The 19973-nt window shown below is 50.6% G+C and overlaps 1 protein-coding gene across 2 annotated transcripts; it reads left to right on the top strand.

The window, feature by feature from the left end:
* The first annotated feature begins 275 nt into the window (after positions 1-275).
* LOC144934392 (coatomer subunit zeta-1-like) lies at positions 276-19258 on the top strand. 2 transcript variants are annotated; one of them, XM_078860100.1, is made up of 10 exons: positions 276-380; positions 4268-4336; positions 5980-6061; positions 7284-7375; positions 8145-8200; positions 8873-8950; positions 10091-10142; positions 11900-11938; positions 16905-16937; positions 18341-19258. In XM_078860100.1, exons 1-10 carry the CDS (start codon positions 363-365, stop codon positions 18386-18388), a joined length of 567 nt encoding a protein of 188 aa, XP_078716226.1. In that variant the 5' UTR covers positions 276-362; the 3' UTR covers positions 18389-19258. The 2 variants fall into 2 exon arrangements, with proteins under 2 accessions (XP_078716226.1, XP_078716236.1); XM_078860110.1 differs by lacking the exon at positions 16905-16937 and having other exon boundaries at positions 277-380.
* Positions 19259-19973: the final 715 nt, after the last annotated feature.

Raw genomic sequence — 19973 nt, 5'->3', positions numbered from 1 at the left:
TGGGGGGGTGGGGGGGATGGGGGGGGTGGTGGATGGGGGATGGGGGGGGTGGGGGATGGGGGGGGGTGGATGGGGGGGTGGGGGGGGATGGGGGGGATGGTGGATGGGGGATGGGGGGGGTGGGGGATGGGGGGGGGATGGGGGGGGGTGGATGGGGGGGATGGGGGGGTGGTGGATGGGGGGATGGGGGGGGTGGATGGGGGGGGTGGGGGATGGGGGATGGGGGGGATGGGGGGGATGGGGGGGGGTAGTGGATGGGGGGGGAATGGGGAACTCGCAGGTCACGTGACGCAGGTCCAGCTGGGCACGTGACGTCACGCGGCACGTGACGTCGTGGGGTCCACGTCGGCAGAGACGGCGGCATGGAGTCGTCAGCGATGGTACCAGCGCGGCTGTCCGCTGCGCGTCTCCCCTCTCTGTCCCTCGTGTCTCCGCGTCTCCTCCTCCTCACCCTCCTCCCCTCTCTCTCTGCTGCTCCTCTCCCACAGCTGATTTCGTTCCCTCCCGTCCCATCTCGCTCACCTCTTTCTGCACGCTCCTCCACCACTTTCTCTCTCCACCACTTCTCTCTCCACCACTTCTCTCTCCTCGTCTGTTCTCAACGACCTCCCTCTCCTACGCCTCTTACATCTCCCTTCGCTCTCTCGCCCCGTCCTCCACTCGCCGTTCCGTCTCGAGTCATCTTCCTCCCTCTCTGCCTATCGTCCTCTCTTCATCCTCCTTCCCTCCGTCTCTCGCGCGTCTTCTCCTCGTCTCCCTTCCTCGTCTCTCTCCCTCCCCCCCTGGGGGTTCCGATGGGGCCTCTGTGGCATCACATGCGGCGGGCGGTGTGTGGGACATCCGCACTCATTCACTTAAAGTGCCACGTCTATTGACAGCGGTGTACGTGTGCGTGCGTGTGAACTTCTTTCGCGCCGTACGTAGCCAACCGCGCTCATCGGGAGGTGCGGATGGAAGGTCAAGGACACTAAAGGAATTAGTTTTCAATCAACAAACAAACTTGAGGTTTGAAAGACCTTAGAGGCTTTCATAGGAATAATAATAAAAAAAGTTTTATTATACTGCTGGATGAAGATCTCACAATGACTTTGCCCCCCCCCCTCCACTGATGTTAAATCCGGGAGGAGGACTCCGTTCGTAGTGGATGGAGTGCGCTAATCGCTGCGCCACCACTCCCCCCCGTGGTGGATACGTGGCCGGGCAACTCGGGTTCCTGGCTCTCCTCTCAAGTTTAGTCGACTTAGCCAGCCGAGATATCAGGATGAGTCATTTGCACGAGTGACCTGGATCAATTCTTCTCTAGGGTGGGTGCCACGTTGGCGAGATGTTGACTACCTTGCGTGGTATACAGGAGGTCGTGGGTTCGATCCCGACCTTGACGACGCCTGTGTGTGTTTGGGGGTTTGCGTGTTCTCTGTCTCTCTCGGGGGTTTCTCTCCACATTCAGAAGTGCTGTAAAGTCCCCACGTGATGATAAGCCACTTCGTTGAGCTGTCATTTGTGGCCAAAGTCGCTTTTGAAAACGAGCTATAGATGGCTCAGTTGGCCTTACCTGGTAAACATAAATTATGTCACGCGTGTGAAGTGTTGGTGTGTGAAGTGTTGGTGTGTGAAGTGTTGGTGTGTGAAGTGTTGGTGTGTGAAGTGTTGGTGTGTGAAGTGTGTAGTGTGTGAAGTGTTGGTGTGTGAAGTGTTGGTGTGTGTAGTGTTGGTGTGTGAAGTGTTGGTGTGTGTAGTGTTGGTGTGTGAAGTGTTGGTGTGTGAAGTGTTGGTGTGTGAAGTGTTGGTGTGTGTAGTGTTGGTGTGTGAAGTGTTGGTGTGTGAAGTGTTCGTGTGTGTAGTGTTGGTGTGTGTGTAGTGTGTGAAGTGCGTGTAGTGTAGTGTGTGTAGTGTAGTGTGTGTAGTGTGTGTGTGAAGTGTGTGCGTGTGTAGTGCGTGTGTAGTGTGTGTAGTGTGTGCGTGTGTAGTGTGTGCGTGTGTAGTGTGTGCGTGTGTAGTGTGTGCGTGTGTAGTGTGTGCGTGTGTAGTGTGTGCGTGGGTAGTGTGTGTGTAGTGTGTGTAGTGTGTGCGTGTGTAGTGTGTGCGTGGGTAGTGTGTGTGTAGTGTGTGTGTAGTGTGTGTGTATATATAGTGTGTGTAGTGTGTGCGTGTGTAGTGTGTGTGTAGTGTGTGTGTGTAGTGTGTGTAGTGTGTGTAGTGTGTGTGTAGTGTGCGTGTGTAGTGTGCGTGTGTAGTGTGCGTGTGTAGTGTGCGTGTGTAGTGTGCGTGTGTAGTGTGCGTGTGTAGTGTGTGTGTAGTGTGTGGTTAGTGTGTGTGTGTAGTGTGCGTGTGTAGTGCGTGTGTAGTGCGTGTGTAGTGCGTGTGTAGTGCGTGTGTAGTGCGTGTGTAGTGCGTGTGTAGTGCGTGTGTAGTGTGTGTGTGTAGTGTGCGTGTGTAGTGTGTGTGTAGTGTGTGGTTAATGTGTGTGGTTAGTGTGTGTAGTGTGTGTGTAGTGTGTGTGTAGTGTGTGTGTATATAGCGTGTGTAGTGCGTGTGTAGTGTGCGTGTGTAGTGTGCGTGTGTAGTGTGTGTGTAGTGTGTGGTTAATGTGTGTGGTTAGTGTGTGTAGTGTGTGTGTAGTGTGTGTGTAGTGTGTGTGTATATAGTGTGTATATAGTGTGTGTAGTGTGTGCGTGTGTAGTGTGCGTGTGTAGTGTGCGTGTGTAGTGTGCGTGTGTAGTGTGTGTGTAGTGTGTGGTTAATGTGTGTGGTTAGTGTGTGTAGTGTGTGTGTAGTGTGTGTGTATATAGTGTGTGTAGTGTGTGCGTGTGTAGTGTGTGTGTAGTGTGCGTGTGTAGTGTGCGTGTGTGTGTATATAGTGTGTGTAGTGTGTGCGTGTGTAGTGTGTGTGTAGTGTGCGTGTGTAGTGTGCGTGTGTGTGTATATAGTGTGTGTAGTGTGTGCGTGTGTAGTGTGTGTGTAGTGTGCGTGTGTAGTGTGCGTGTGTAGTGTGTGTGTAGTGTGCGTGTGTAGTGTGTGTAGTGTGTGTGTAGTGTGCGTGTGTAGTGTGCGTGTGTAGTGTGTGTGTAGTGCGTGTGTAGTGTGCGTGTGTAGTGTGTGTGTAGTGTGCGTGTGTAGTGTGCGTGTGTAGTGTGTGTAGTGTGTGTGTGTAGTGTGTGTGTAGTGTGTGTGTAGTGTGTGTGTATATAGTGTGTGTAGTGTGTGCGTGTGTAGTGTGTGTGTAGTGTGCGTGTGTAGTGTGCGTGTGTAGTGTGCGTGTGTAGTGTGTGTGTAGTGCGTGTGTAGTGTGCGTGTGTAGTGTGTGTGTAGTGTGCGTGTGTAGTGTGCGTGTGTAGTGTGTGTGTGTAGTGTGTGTGTGTAGTGTGTGTGTGTAGTGTGTGTGTAGTGTGTGTGTGTAGTGTGTGTGTGTAGTGTGTGGTTAGTGTGTGTAGTGTGTGTGAAGCATGCGAAGTGCGTGAAATGTGTGCGCCGGGTGACGCGTATCCACGCGTGCGGCGCTTGTGGTTGCTGATCTGTATCAGAGATGACATCCGCGCGGGTCCGCCCCTTGCAGTGCTACTAACACCACCAGGCTTTCGAGCCGAAGTTCTGTGGTACACTTGGGCTGTGCTGTCAAGGAAGTCAGTGCAAAACAGAACTTTGGTTGGAGAGCCGCGCTCGGTTAATGCATGACGATCCTCCCGCCCCCCTCCACACACACATCCCGCACGCCAGAATTGGGAGTGTGGAAGCGGCTTTCACACGACCAGGCAACGCGTCCCCCAATGTCTGGCAACATGCTGGCTTCCCCGTATGTTTGTCTCTTAACATGTTCGCAATAATTGCATTGACGTGTGTGTCGTTAACATGCGTGCGTCTTGGGTGTGTTGTGTCTGCTAACCGGCTCAAAGTCGCGTACGTGCGCTGCGCTACGACACCCGGCAACCCGAGTTCGATTCCCGCTCACGGACATCAACACCATCGGTGACGATTATCTGCACCAGTCCTGGGCCTCCCCTAGGTCAACTCGGCGTCATATGAGTACCTGGTGCAGTGTGTACAAACATCGCCACTGGGAGACAAAGGCGTTCGGGCGTAGTGCTGGCACACCCACGGCCTCGTGTGCCGTGCTGACCTTCATAGGTGCTGCTCACCAACAGCACTTGCCCCCAACAGTCTGTTTAGGCTATACGGGCGATCTTTGTGTCTGTGGCTTTGTGTCCGTGGCACGTGGTAGACGCAACGCTGACAAGAGTTCCCTTTTCTACGTCTCTCTCGTGGTCTGCAGGAGCCCTCCCTGTTGTCGGTGAAGGCCATCTTCATATTGGATGCCGATGGGGAGCGAATCTTCTCCAAGGTGGGGCGGTGGGGCAGCTGCTCCTCGAACTCGGAGACCCTTCGTGAAACATATCCATCCTAATCATTAGCTACCGCGTCTCTTGTTTAGCGCGTGCGAGTGTGAGACTGCTTTTTTGGGTTTAGTTTGTTGTCCTTCTCCTGCACCTCCGATTAGAACGGTTGGCTACGTACGGTGCGAACAGACATTCAACATACATACGTACATACAACTCGCTGAATTCGGTCTCTGCCGGTTGAATCTTTAGCTTCTCCCGGGGTTGGGGGGAGGGGGCCCCCCCGAGTACTGATGGGGGGCTCGACATGAACGCTAAATCCATTGCCCCGCTCTGTCTTTATCATTGATGATGATCTACGTATGTATGTCACATTGGAATAGAGCAGCCATTGTATATTCACGCACTCTGTATGGGCAGCAGAGGGCAGTGCAGTAATATCGTCTGATTGTAGAGTCATACCCATATTTACGTCTCCCCCTTTTTACGTCGTTCCGGAAATATGCCGTCACTTTGTTTTCAACACCGTTACAGGATTTGTGTCGCCTTGAACCCGCACTTACGTCACGTGACAGCGTCATCATCATCCTCCGTCCTTTCTTGTTATCCGTCGCCTCTCGGCCTTCGCCTCCACCACCTACCCCTGTAAACCGCTTTGATTTCTGTCGTTTCACTATTCGTCAGGGATACCCGATACAGTAATACGAAAGGCATGCGTTATTCAGAAAACACACGTAAAACAAATTTCGTAAACCATCCCCCGCACAGTGCAGCGAGCACCTCACTGACGAGATTAAACAGCAGTCGTCCTATGGCGTTGAATTACCATGACACTACCGCTCGCCACCCGTTTCACAGTGGACTTTATAAATATCCCCTGGTGTCGTTCGCAAGAGTCGGCTATTGTGCGAAGGCGTCGGTGTCCAAATTTGCCAACTTTGAAAAAAGAAAAATGACCCACAAATTACTCAGTTGGGATGGGAATACACAGAGCAATCATCACCTCCCCCCACTACTGGCAGATTAATTCCCCGTGTGCAGGCTAGGCGCTGAGTCACCTTGTGCCTATAGGGACAGCTGTCACTCGGGGTCCCCCTACCCCCTTTTTATATATAAGTATTGTCATTAAAGAACCCAGAATATAGTGGGAATTTATAAAGGGAGGGAAAACAACGGATAACGCTTGCCAAGGTAACAAGCATCCTCGGAATTAGGGACCGAACAAAGGCATCTGGGTTCGCTGCCAATCCGCGGTAGCAGTGTATATAAAGGGGGGTTGGGGGGTAGATACTTGGGCTCCTCCTTTAAAAAGTTTGAGACGAGATGTGGTGCACAGCGTTCGGAAACTGCCCCCCACCCGCCATCCCCCCCATTGACGCATCGGGCGCTACGTCGAAAAACACAAACCATTGTCGTTCCCGTCACAGAAGTGTGGAATTTCCACCGCTGCACCGGCCAAGGGAGATGAGCGCCCCGCTCACGGATGACAATGCTCGTATGTGGCTGTGGGGGGGGGGGGGACGCGCGTGTGCTTGGACCGTTTGGATGAGACTCATTGTCACCCCCTGATGTCGTCGCTCTGTGTGTGTGTTTGTTTGTCCCTCTTTCCCCACCCACACACCCTCCCAAAACCGCGCTGCGTGTGCAGTATTACGACAACCCCCACCTGACCGTGAAGGATGAGAAGACATTTGAAAAGAACGTCTTCAGCAAAACTCAGCGGACTGAGAGTAAAAACTAATTATTTGGCCATAGCGCGACGTTTGCTATGGGGTGCACGAGCACACATAACGAAAAAACACAAAGCACTCGGTACATTCATCAATAACAGTGCGGCCTTAAGAAATTAGAAATAGAATAGGCGGGCGTTTCTGACAATGGCCCTACTTCTTTCAGCGCAAGACAGAACCGCTCTCGATGCGAGCCTCTTTATTTGCTGATGGAGCCTCTATTTGCTCTGAAGGTCCATTGCCAGAAACATCAGCGTATATTTTTGTATTTAATTTTTTTTAAGTTCACGGTGCTATTGTCGAATGCGTCAAGGTTTTTTTTATTGCTTTGGTCTTTATGGACTGAGAGCAGGCGTGCCTGCGCGTTTTTTTTTGCGTACACATTACACACTTCAGTTTCCCGCCACTAGACGGAAACGTCCGTCATTGGAAACAAAGCCCTTGAGGGGCTGGCTTTTATCCCCTGCACCTCAGCGCCTACCCCCTTGCCGAGATGTGAATTCCTCAATTACGGTGATGACAACACCCGACGCAGCTATATGCGAAGGGGGGTGACCTTACCTTGCAAAGGTCGCCGCGCGCTTGGATTGCCCTTGTCGGTGCATGTATGAAAGCGATTTTAGCGACGCGTGGTGAGCTTTCGGCCACGAGTCACCGGCAGACGCATTCCAGCATCGAGAGGTTAGGGTTGCCAACACCTGTGGTACGAGGATCGCACTGCATCGATAGAAATGGGTTGTCGGGTACCGCTCGTCACAGCAAAAAATGTAAAGATGCCGACGCAGTGCAACGCAATTTGGATTTACGCAGCGTCTGAACCCTTCAGCATCTCCAATTTCGACAGACTACGTAAGGGATAGAAAAGTACAGCGTTGTTTTCCGAGTCGACGGGTTATATCGTGAAAAAATGCCTGTATTTATCCTGAACCTCGTTTGGGTCAACTCAGCCTTAAATGAGTACTTGGAGTGACGGGTGATTATCTCAGCACTGGGAAGACAAAGGCAGCTTGGCATTGTGCTGGTCACACCAAACCCCCTTTTTGCCTTTTCAGCCTTAATAGGTAATTGGTAATATATATTCAGGCTTAGGGATTAATACGGCTCAATTGAGGAAAATAGATTAATTTTCCTTCTTTCAAAATATATTCGAGTGTTGAGAGACAAACCTCTGCCCTTGGGCGATATCGCAATGGTGAATGTTCATCCATGCGTTTGTCACCAGACGAGATCGCCCTGCTGGACGGTCTCACTGTCGTGTACAAGAGCATCGTAGACCTGCACTTCTATGTCATCGGCAGCTCCCAGGAGAACGAGGTATCCGCATTGCCGAGCGGTGCGCCCGATGCATGTACAGTCTGTTTTCTATAGTGCGTGTTTACATGACGCGAATTTAATATGACGCGATGAATGCATTCGGGAACACGTTTTTTTATAACGCGAATGCGAATTGGATATAACGCTATTGAATGAACAGAACTACGTTGCACAAGTAGGAATAAGCGGTTTTGCGGCTGCCTCGGCATAGCATCACACAAGGCAGGATGCTGCTGGATGCTTCTAGATGCTTCCCACGCTCTTCAGACTGTGCTTTGCCCGAAGTTTTGTATTATAACGCAATTTTTTTTATAACGCGATGTTCTTAATGAACGCAACTACTGCGTTATAGGAGAACAAACTGTACGTTAAACTTGTTTCGGCACCGTACGTAGCCAACCGTGTTAATTGGAGGTCCGGGGTGAAGGACAACAACATAAACACAAAAAGCACTTCTAAAGAGATGAGTTTTCAATCGAGATTATTTAAAAGTGTGGACAGATCCAGCGTTCCCAGACGGCCGCGGGAAGAGTGTCTGAAAGCGCGCGACTCGGTAACCGTCTTTGATAGATGGTTAGCCAAAAGCCGCCGCCGCCGCCACTGCTGGGACGATGACCAGAGTTAGCGGGATGAGACTGCCGCTGCCCATGCCACGTGTGCGCGTCAGCGGTGCCTTGCGGTGCCGCGTGTCGGTGGAGGAATCGAGTGGTCGTTTACGTTTGTTTCTCACGGCCGTCTACGCGCGTGCGTGCGTGCCTGCGTTGTTCAGCTCATGCTGGTCGCTGTCCTCAACTGCCTCTTCGACTCGCTCAGCCAAATGCTCAGGTAGCCCTTTTGCACTCGCGAGACATTCCATTGATGTTGCACAGGTGAAATGTTGCGCCCGTGTTTTGTGTGTGCTGGCCCCGAAAGCATTTTTATAATAATTATAAATTATGAAAATGTTTTAGTTTCAAATAGCCTCCCCGGTTCATGCAAATTTGCATCTGCAAATCGCTGAGGAACCACAGACCAAGCTGGAAGGCAGCAAGCGAGGGGGTGAGCCGGATCTACAAACAATTGGCCAAGCTCTGTGGTCCTCTATATATGAAGATGTTTTCAGCCAATTAATGTGTTGTGTGTATATACATCTGGAAGAAAACCAGGTACACCCGGAGAATATTTTATGGAACACTCAATGAGCAAAATGTTTAAATAGTACTTTTATCCTCAGTTTCCACTATTTGTATGTGCACGGAATATTGTGTGTGTGTGAATATATATGGCTGATGTGGGGGGTGCTCTGGCACGGTGGTCGACGCACTGCACTATGAATCCGGCGATCTGAATTTGATTCCTGGCTATAACCAAAACTGCTCCCGTGCCTTCCCTAAGTTGACTCGGCATTAAAAGAGTTACTAGTGTAAAGCACCGGGGATGCAAAGGGAGTGGAGTATGGTGCTGGCCACACCACCGTCAGTGTATCTGTCTTTGTCTCCCCGGGCATTCTCTTGGCAGGAAGAACTTGGAGAAGAGGACTGTTCTGGACAACATGGAGGGAGTTCTCCTGGCCGTGGATGAGATCGTGGATGGCGGGTGAGTCGTTGCACATGACTCTTAATTTGTTCACGCGGATTTCATTTTCAGGGCTTGGCAGGCTTCTGAGAGATTGCAGTTTGGCGCGCCGTGGTGGTGAGATGTTAACTGCCTTACCTGGTATGCAGGAGGTCGTGGATTCGATCTCGACCCAGACGCCTGCTGCTGTATATTTAGAGTTTGCGTTTCTCTCCGTGGCCGCTTGAATTTTTCTTCGCATCCTCTGTTTTTCCCCTCCACATTTATAATCAACATGCATTCAGAATATTTGTCTGCTTTAGATTTCCACGTGATAAGCCACTTCGTTGAGCTACCATTTGTGGCCAGGACCCCTCCTGAAAAAGAGCTATTTATCTCAGTGGGCCTTACCTGGTAAAATAAAGAATACTCTTTGGTTCTTTCGGTAAAGTCATGTTGGTAGTAAAAATAATAGATCACGATGTTTCGATCGCAACGCAAGAAATCGTCATCAGGCGGAAGAAAGAGGAGGGGAGCTGCTGATGCAGGCTGCTGCTTGTTAAGGTTAGAGATGGGCGTAGCCTCAGAGTCATAAACTAAGTGGGGGGGGGGGGGGCTAGTGATGTTAAAGTGAGAAATTTACATGTAAATGTACTATGTAAATGTGATTAGCATGGCAATGTAAGCTCGCAGTGCACTGTCACATTGAGGACTGCATGTAAACATTTTTCTACCTACGTGACTTTACCGAAAGAACTAAAGAGTATGGATTCCTGCAGTCACGAAAGCTTCAAATAAAAAATAAATAATAGTTTATAGTTTTATAGTTTTGAGTGAAAAAGAATCTTCAACGCAATGGAGTTGTGGGGCTTAATTTCAGCTGGGTTCTGTTTGATGTTGCCAGCGCCCGGCACATCACATCCAGTATTCCTCTCTCTGTGGCTCTGAGTCACGTGGCCTACTCCGATCTATCAGCGGCCCCAGAAAAATATTTGGCGAGAAACGCATCGCTGCCAGAGAGGGTTTCAACGCAACTCCGACAGACGTGAACACACGGAGGTTGGCGGCGAGGTGCCATGTTGACAGCTGGAATAAAGCAACGTCATGCCGGGGATGAGATCGTCGTAAGCCATTGGATTTGGGACGCGTTTCTAGCGGATTTGGTTTCTCCCCTCTGCGCAGAGTGATTTTGGAGAGCGACCCGCAGCAGGTGGCACAGAGAGTCGCCTTGAAGGTGAGTTCTGCCATGACTCGTTGTCACTGTTGGCTCCCCAAGCAAAGGGCCTGACACTGCCGCCACCTTCCATCGCCCTCGCCTGGTGTGCAGGAGATTCGTGGGTTTGATCCCGACCCCCTGACGCGTGTTATATATTTGGAGTTTGCGTGTATCTCTCTCCCTGTGGTCGCGTGGATTTTTTTCTGGGTCCTCTGATTTTTCCCTCCGCATTTAGAATCAATGTGCGTTCAGAGTATTTGGCTGCTAGGAATTTACACATAAGCCAATTTGTTGAGCAATCATTTGTGGCCAGGTCACTTCTGAAAAAGAGCTGTATAGCTTAGTGGGCCTTACCTGGTAAATTAAAATAGTTTAGTTGAATAAACAGGGGGCTTGGGGAGGCTTTCATACAACGGTGGATAGAGCATGGCTGCTGATGATAATTTATTATTTATAAAAAATATATATTTTATTTAAATTATCTATTCACACATCAGATCTCCAATACCTGGTCATAGTAGTATGGAATTTCCACTACTGTCTCATCAAAGCTACCAATGGAAACGAGCACGTCCCCCCGCGCTCACTCGCGTGGCAGAGAAGATGCCGTACTCGCCGTCTTGCTTGCGGTTGCCAGCTTGCAACCCGAGCCTTTGGCCAGTTGTAGGTTGGAAAGCTCACGATTGCGAACGCCGTGGTCATGAATGACAACTACAATGGCTACGACGACGACGACATTATAAGCCCCCGTTGCCCTTCGCAGATTTGCTGACGTTGGTCAAATGCACCGGGTGCAGATTTACAGCAGCGGGTAGCTCTCTCCGTAGCCGTCTCTTCGGCCCCGTTAATTGGTACCTAACCGCGGTCGCTGATTTGACCTCCCGCTGCAAGCATCCCGTCACCCCCCCTGTGAAGCTTTTCGCGAACGCTCGCCTGCTTTGCTCATCGCCGCAAAATCATAAGCGGCCAGTGTTCCGAGCCAGCGCTTTACGATGGTTAAATTAGTAAAACAGCGTTCGGGGTGTGCACATACACACACACGCACGCATGCATACAGCGGTAGCAGCAGCGGTGCGAGCGTGCACTCTATAGTTAGCTCGCTAGCCGCTGTCCGTAGAGAAGCGTCAGCACGGTGGCCCTTCGCCGTGACGCTTCTCTGCCGTTTGGTGTTTTTAATCAAGACAGGCGCTGGTGACGTCATCATCTGGTCTTACCCGCCCCTACTGGACATGTGTGAAAAACAGCTGTATAGCTTATTGGATTCCTCCAGTGTAAATAAATATTCCGATTCCGATCTTCCAAGCAAAGAGCTCCCGGGATGGGTGCTCAGCATTGTCTCTCGGCTGCCCACCGGGAGAGGTTCTCTTGCATTGTGAATGTATTTTTTTATTCGAGTGCGTTTCCTGTACATGTATATTGATTTTGTTTTTGCGCCATAGCTAACAGTGCTAATCAGAGGTGCAGGGGAAGGACAACAAACTAAACACAAAAAAGCAGTACCTTTAGGAGCACAATGGAGCATTGATTCTCCTTTCAATGAATATCAATTATCAAGCTCACAATGCGTTCATACATCGAATTGTGTGTGTGTGTGAATCCACGTGACCACGGGGTGAACATGCAAACTCCCAGTATTCAGCAGGTGTCAGGGTCGCGATCGAACCCATGACCTCTTGTATACCAGATGAGGTTATTTAATGTCACGCCACTGAGGCACCCCAAATAAGCTTATTATTCTGGCAAATATTGGCGGCTGAACGTGCGTTGTCTTGCAGGTTGACGATGGATCACTGTCAGAACAGACCGTGTCGCAGGTAAGCGTTGTCACCACACACATTCACACGTGGAGTCCACAATGCCTTGCGCATATCTCTCCGTCACGACTGCCACAGTCTCTCCGAATGTGTTAGTCGCTCATCGCTCTGGCCCCCGTGCACTGTATATTAACATGCCGTTAATCTCACGCTGACCAATGAACCACTCAATTAATTTCAATGTCTTTTCACAAAAAGGCTGTTTCAACTATTCACGCTTCCTAACATATGTGTGTGTGTACGTGCGTGCACGCTTAGGCAAAAACAACCCCCTACCTCCTCGTGGTGCTAGATGGGCAACGATGTCGTGGACAGTGCTGTGCGGGGGAGGGCCAATTCCGATTGGCCTTTCCCCTCAGGGTGTTGGCAACTCCCACAGCGGCCAAATGGGGGCTCTGGATGGGTGCGAGGGGCTGGTAACCCCTCCACCTTCAATAAATGACCACAAAACCGCGTAAAAAATATCTAGTTAATAAGCTTGTGACGGAGGCCCCGGGGGGACAGTCGTCTATAACGTCTTCTGGCCAAACCCCATTTGGCGGAGCCAGGAGATTAAATCTTTACCCGCGGGGCTCCTCCAGAAACAACAAGAAACCACTACGGATGGCCACGTGGAATGTTCGAACGCTCACTGTGGAGGAGAGCCTGCCACTCCTCTGTCGGGAGCTGGACCGGTCCCGCCTGGATCTCTGGCATTCAGGAGGTCCGGTGGACCGGCTCTGGCTCCTGCCACCATGAGGGGTGGACAGTCCTCTACTCGGGGCAGGAGACTACCAAACACCAGGGAGTGGCTCTTCTTCTGAACAAAAGAATGAAGGGGGCGTGGGAACGCGGCAGTGAGGTGTGGGAAGCTGTAAGCCCCAGGCTACTTTGGGCTCGCCTTCCCATCAACCGGAGGCGAGGAGTGGTGGTCGTGGTTACTTATGCCCCTACCGAAGATGAACATCCGTGGAGGGATGCAGGCAAGGCCGATGAGTCAGATGCCTTTTACGACCTCCTGTCACAGGTGATGGCTAAAGTGGCCCCTCGGGATAGAGTAATCTTGTTGGGTTACTTCAATGCCCGAGTTGGTCATGATGCTGGCACCTGGTCTGGAGTGATTGGAAGGCATGGGCCAGATCAGCTCAATAACAACGGTAGGAGGCTGCTAGACTCTTGTGCAGCCGATGGGCTTGTAATTACCAACACACTGTTCCGGCATCGGCGCATCCACACAACATCATGGATGCATGCCGGGTCCAAGCAAGAACATCTGCTGGACTACATAGCGACAGAACAGCGGATGCGGGCCCATGTCCTTGACACCAGGACCGACCGTGAAGCTGATCTGCCCACTTACCATCGACTTGTCATCTGTAAGATGCGCCTGTCATTCTTCCACTCTGGTGGTGGGTGTACACCCAGGACCCCATTCCGAACTAAGGTGGCCTGGTCTCAGCTAGCTGATGAAAGTTGCAAGTGAGAATTTCATCATCGCTTGCGGCTGGGGTAGGCATCGTCCCCCACTCCTCCTGATGTCGAGGGTAAATAGGCGAGGTTTAGAACTGTGACTCAGGCAGCTGCAATGGCTGCTTTGGGTACGCGGTGCAGACCTCCCCAGAGACCCTGGCTGACGGAGGAGGTGTTCAAGATGGTTGAGAAAAAGCGACAGGCCCACTCTAATCGTCTACAGCATCCCACGTCAGAGAATGAGGAGGCTTACCGCAGCCTTCGCTCGGAGGTTCGGAGAGCCGTAAGGAGCTGCAAGGATGGGTGGCGGTCACGGGTTGCTGAGGAGATGGAATCTGCCTCAATGGCCCACGATCACAAATTACTATTTAACTCCATCAAAAAAGTAACCTGCAGCGCCACACCTATTACCATCATTAGGGGAAAAAACGGCAATCCAATCTCCGACCCCTAGGAACAGGTTTACAGATTTGCTGAGCATTTCTGTAAAGTCCTGGGGGAGGGGAAATCCATCGACATGGAAAACATCGTGGGACAAAGTGGGGATGACTCTGCTGCGGCTGTGGTGCCTCAAATATTGGAAGAAGTAGTCACCCTCTGGGTGGCTAGCTGAGGTGCCATCTGTTGAGGAAGTACTAAAGGCGATCCAGAGTCTGAGACCAGGAAAGACACCGGGCAGAGATTATCTCCCAAGCAAAATGCTGAAGGAGGGTGGCGTTTGTGCACAGACTGTCCTACATGACATCATAACAACATTCCGGACAACTGGACGGGTTCCGCAGGATTGGAAGGATGCCCTTGTGGTCCCCCTCTTTAAGAAAGGGGACCGCACAGACTAACAACTACAGGGGCATCTTACTCCTCAGTGTGCCGGGAAAGGTCCTGGCAAGGATTATTCAACATCGCCTTGCCAGGCACGCTGAGGAGAGGCTTGCGGAGCCTCAATGTGGTTTCAGGAAAGGGCAGTTCTGCACAGATGCCATATTTTCTGTCCGTTTGCTACAGGAGAGGTGTAGGGAACGACAACAAGACCTACATCTCTGCTTTATTGACCTGGTCAAGGGCTATGATACCATCAGTAGGCCTGGGCTCTGGGTTGTTCTTCGTGCTTTCGGAGTCCCTGACCCTCTGCTCATGATCATTAAGGACCTTCATGATGGTGAGCGGGCCCGGGTAAAACTACGTGGCCAGGAGTCGGAGCCATTCCCCGTTCACCTTGGGGTGCGACAGGGATGTCCTCTGGCTCCCACATTATTTAACATATTTTTAGACCACGTAGTTCGTGAAGCCTTTGATGGCTGTACCAGATGAATTTACATCTGGTACAGATACAATGGGAGGTTGATCAATGCCCGGGTGCGGTCAAGGGATGGCTCCCTATTGGTCAGTCATGTTTTGTATGTCGATGATCTGATAATTGCCGCTCACTCAGAGGAGGAGTTGGAGGCGCTGCTGCTGAACCTGGAGTGTACCACTAAGAGGTGGGGCCTTACCATCAGCCCCACCAAAACGAAGCACCTGCCTGGGTATTTTATACCATCGGACAACCCACCCCCACAACTCTCAATCGGTGATGGGGTAGTTGTGGAGAGAGTGGAGAGTTTCCCATACCTGGGCAGTGTGCTCATGACCGGCTCCGGTTTGACAGCAGAGGTCTCACTCAGAATCAGTCGAGCGGTATTATCTTTTCATCAGTTGCGTAACGCTGTGTGGAAGCTACCTGGTCTGTCGCTCCGCACGAAGCTTCAAGTCTTCTCGGCCATGGTCATTCCATCCCTTCTCTACGCTTGCAAAACGTGGACCCCCCTAATGGAGCATCTTCGCCGATTGGAAACATTTAGGCTGGCCTGCTTACGATCCATCCTGGGTTTAACCAGGCTGGATTGTGTGAGGAGCTCACAAATCGTTGAAAGATCTGGGCAAAGTCCCATCGGTGATCTCCTTTGGCAGACAAGGCTGTGTTGGCTGGGTCATGTAGCCCGCATTCCCAGTCACCGCATGCCTAAACAGCTTTTATTCGGCCTGATATAGGGGGCTAAACGGGCGCGGCACGGGCGAGAAAAGAGATGGAGTGATGTGGTACAGGAGGATGTGGAGCTGAGTGGACTTGCCGATGACTGGTACCAGCGGTGTCAAGATCGGCCTCTGTTGAGGAGGCTCATGAAAGACGCTGCTGGGCAGTTGGAGGGAGTCGCCCTCCAACAACAACGGAGGGCGGAGGAGCGACGCTCACAACAACGAGCGGCACGCCGGGTGGCTAAAGCACAGAAAGTTGGCACAGTAGGGGGCACAGGTGGTGCATCAGCCAGTCATCTCTGTCAGTCGACCCGTGGCACCTGGGTCTGCCCCGTGACCTCCTGCCAGCGAACGTTCGACACTTCACGTGGCCTCAAGGTGCACATAGCCTGGCACAAGCATCGTGGTGATGTCACCGCCACTTAGTGGCGAATGGCGGTTGTTGTTGTTCTACGTGCACGCGTGATTCATAATTGATTGTCAAATGTGTGTAGATCGCTCTCCAACAACACAGCAGGAATAAATTGTTCACGTTTGTTCATCACGTGACAGCTTTATTCATTGGCTGTCGGGTAAAGAAGGGTCTACGACGCACATTTAATTCTCCCGATCTGATTATCAATTATGAATCGTAATATTGGCTGCGGAGGCCTACCTGTGTGCGTGTACCTTTGTGGGGAGCGGAGGTGTTGTGGCTAGCAGGCTGTGCTCCGAACCAGGCAACCCGAGTTCGATTCCCACTAACGGCCAACCACCAGTGACGATTATCTGAAACGGTCCTGTGCCTCCCATCGGCCGACTCAAATGAGTAGCCTGTGCTACCGGCCTTCATAGGTGCTACTCGCTAACAGCATTTGCCCCCTAAGTTTGTTAAGGCTATGCAGGGAGTTCTTTGTGTTAGCACTTCTGGCAAACTCGTGTAAATCTGTAAACGCTGAGCCAGTGGGGGGGGGGGGGGGGTGGCACGTGCCCCCCCCAATGATCCGATTGAAATCCCTAATTTCGATCGGATCATTGGGGTTTATTAGTAATAAATCAGCATTTTGCGACCCCCACTGCCACTGTGTAGCATATTTTTACATGCCAGGGACTCTGAGGTTATACGTGACTCACAGAATGGCGCGCAGTTGCGTATACAGTACACGACTTCCCTGGTTTTTCAGCGAGCGCGATGCCGATCACACAATCACACACGGTTCGAATTCAACCCTCGATCGATGGCTACGCCATCGCCGCACACGCGTCGAATTAAAAGCAAGGGACAAGTCCTTACTTACTAACAACTCCTCTATCATTTTTCATTGCTGGAGGAGTTGCCCCCCCCCTACCTGAAAATCCTGGCTCCGCCATTGATCACGTGGTTTCTCCATCACAACCAGTCCATAATTCAGAATGGATGGCGCAGCATCTTTCATGTTTAATTGCAGATCTTTATTTATTTGTGCTTAGCTAATAACAATGCTCTCTTTGTTTTGTTAAACCGTGTTTTTTGTTCATACAGCAAATAGCTCAAAAGCTTGGCATGAAAGGGAATGTAAGTGCATGGCTCCCATTGACCTGGTGACGGGGTAGAGGGTTCACAAGCACAGACGAATTTCAAGTCCTATATTTGTTTCCAGTCAATATTGATTCGACAACTTGAAAGGTTTAAAGTGATTTACAATCTTTTTTTTCCCCAATGTGTGCAATTCTGCTCAAGTATTTTTAAATGAAGTCTGTGTATTGTCTTCCCTTTTTGAAATGCATCTGTGCATTTGAACCCGAACAAAAATCTAATAATAGTCTAGTTTTAGCTTTCATGCTTAAACGCAATTTTCCTTCCATTCATTAAGGTGACATTCTGGTCTGCTTCATCACCCGTCCCCCATGGTCTAACATCGCCTCTAAAGACGCTGCTGGCCCTTGCTTGGATAGTATAAAGGTGCCATGGTGGCGATTTGTTATCTGCCTTGCCTGGTATACAGGAGGGTTGTGGGTTTGATCCCGACCCTGACGCCTGTATATTTGGAGTTTGCATGTTCTCCCCGTGATCGTGTGGATTTTTAACCGGGTCCTCTGGTTTTTCCCTCCACATTTAGAATCAACATGCGTTTAGAGTATTTTGGCTGCTATAAAATTTCACATTATAAGCCACTTCGTTGAGCTGTCATTTGTGGCCAGGTCGCTTCTGAAAAAGCTATATAGCCTTACCTGGTAAAATAAAAAGTTGAGTTAGTTTAGATAGTTTAGTTTATCGGGGCATCAGGGTGGCCTCACAGCTACAAATTCCTGGGTTCCATTCCCGACACAGGCGCCTGTCTGTGTGGGATTCCTCCAGGTTCTCCAGCTTCCTCATCTCATAGTTAAAAAATAAAAACGTTCAATGTGTCTGTTATTGGCCAAATGTAGCAATGCAAAAAAATAGAATACTTGCAATTTAACTCAATTGGGATTACGTAAAGCAGCACCGCGTCCCGCTGCAAAAAAAACCTTAACGTTAAATTTCGATTTAAAGCTTTCGTGACTGCAGGGATTCATCTTCTTGGTTCTTTTGGTAAAGTCACGTAGAAGGGAAATAATAAAATAATAAAAATGAAACATAACAAAATAATATTATACAAATTTTTATTATTATTTTTATTTGTATTATTTTATTACTTCCCTTTTACGTGACTTTACCGAAAGAACCAAGAAGATGAACCTTAACGTTCTGTTTATTTCAGCGGGAAGGCCCATCGAGCTCGTTGTTCTCTCTCTCGATGGGTGTCCTGCGATGGCACTGATTGAAACTTGGTGGCGGTGGAGTGGGCCCCTCGTAAAAACAACCCTAACAACAGAACAACAACATCAAAAAGTGTGAGTGTCACACAAATGATCCGCATTGCACACCGCTGCGAGGAACTGACTCTTACATTCCGCCCGTGTGTGTGTGTGTCTGTGCGTGCGTGCTCGTGGCAGGTGCTGCAGTCGGCCAAGGAGCAGATTAAGTGGTCCCTTCTCAAGTGAAGGATGCCATTGTCTGTGCTCCCAACACATTCCACACGTTGAAACGCCCCCCCCCCCAACCTGATCGACACACGCCCACGCACACACGCGCGCACACACGCGCACCCAGCACCAGCGTTGGGTTCCCCACGATCGGGCGAGACCTCTGCGCTGTGTTTTGCCACCCGCAGTGAAGTACTATTGCCATTGGGTTATTTATTGTAGGTTGATGTTTCACAATCCATTGGGGGGGGAGTGGAGGGGATGGTGGGTAATTGAGAATTGGACGAGCTACTTGGACAGGATTCACGTCGAGTCCGTGAAGTACGTTTATTTCACGTCGTAGAAGAGTGATTCGTATTTTGTATTTTAAACGTCGAATAAAACCAGTCCAAGCCGTCCTTGGGCTGTCGCGTTTCGGCTGAAATTTAATCTTTCCTTTGCCCACATATTAGGCTGCGGGGAGAAGCGATTCTACGAATCGGCAGGGGTTGGCCGATTTTCACCGTGCGTTGGTGGGAAACTGCCCTAAACCAGCAAGGCAAACGTTATTCCCGCACTGCTCACCTTCCCATCGGTGACTGTTCAATTTTGTTTCGCTTGTCTGAAGATATAGAGCTTTGTCGGGGAATGTTGAATCGATACTCGCAGACATTAAAAAAGGGACATTGTATGGAATGTGTAGACACTTTGTGTGTGTGTGTGCGCACATGTGCTCTGTTTTCAACAAGTAGACGCTTTAAACAAAATTCCGATCGTATCAGCGGTCGTTATTGAACGTCGTGCTTATTTTACTCGGTGTTTGTCACGGATATGAACACCCGCAATCGGTGTATGCTGCTTGTCTCTTTAAAATGTCATCGTATCGAGGTGAGCGGGCGGGCAGGTGGTTTGAGGGGTAGGTGGGCGGGTGGGTGGAGGTGCAGGGTAGGTGGGTGGGCGGGCGGGTGGGTGGAGGGGGGGTAATTAACCCCCACCCTATGTGGTGGATCGCCCTGTGGAGTGTAGGCGAACTTTACGATTGTTCGAGCAGGGTGGGGGGGGGAGGTGCAACCGCCGAATTTGACTTTCTAATGAATTGACACCAATTGGAATACGGGCGTTGACGAGTCAACCTTCGTCAGAGCCTTTCCACCTTGCGAGCGAGCAACTGTGTGTGCTCGCTGAACAGGGAACAGGGGGGCGGAGTGAAGGGGGGGGGTCCTGGAGTCCCGTGCTGGCAGAGGATCGTCTACTGGACATCCATGAAAAAGAGTTTCATAGCTCATCGGATTCCTCCAGTTTCAATAAATATTCCGATTGATTTTGAAGAGTGCTGAAGACCGCTGGGGAACTCTAGTCATCCGCAGGACCGTGCGTTGGGAGCCACTGATTATGTTTAAACCTCGTGGAGCGTTGCGTCTCGGAAAAAAACAATTGGACAAACAAACAAACAAAAAAGAACATACACAGACAAGGAGGAGAGTGGGGGGTGCGCGCGTTCCCCCCCCTCCAACGCGTGATTTCGCTCCCCGTGCTTAATTTGATGTTTCTTCAACTCGCACGGCTTATAATGCAACCGGCTCGACAGGAACATCGTCTCTGGCTGGCACCACGTCGCGGCTCA

Source organism: Lampetra fluviatilis, chromosome 1, assembly GCF_964198595.1.
Source record: "Lampetra fluviatilis chromosome 1, kcLamFluv1.1, whole genome shotgun sequence".
Taxonomy (NCBI): domain Eukaryota; kingdom Metazoa; phylum Chordata; class Hyperoartia; order Petromyzontiformes; family Petromyzontidae; genus Lampetra; species Lampetra fluviatilis.
This window is presented reverse-complemented; position numbering and strand designations above follow the sequence as displayed.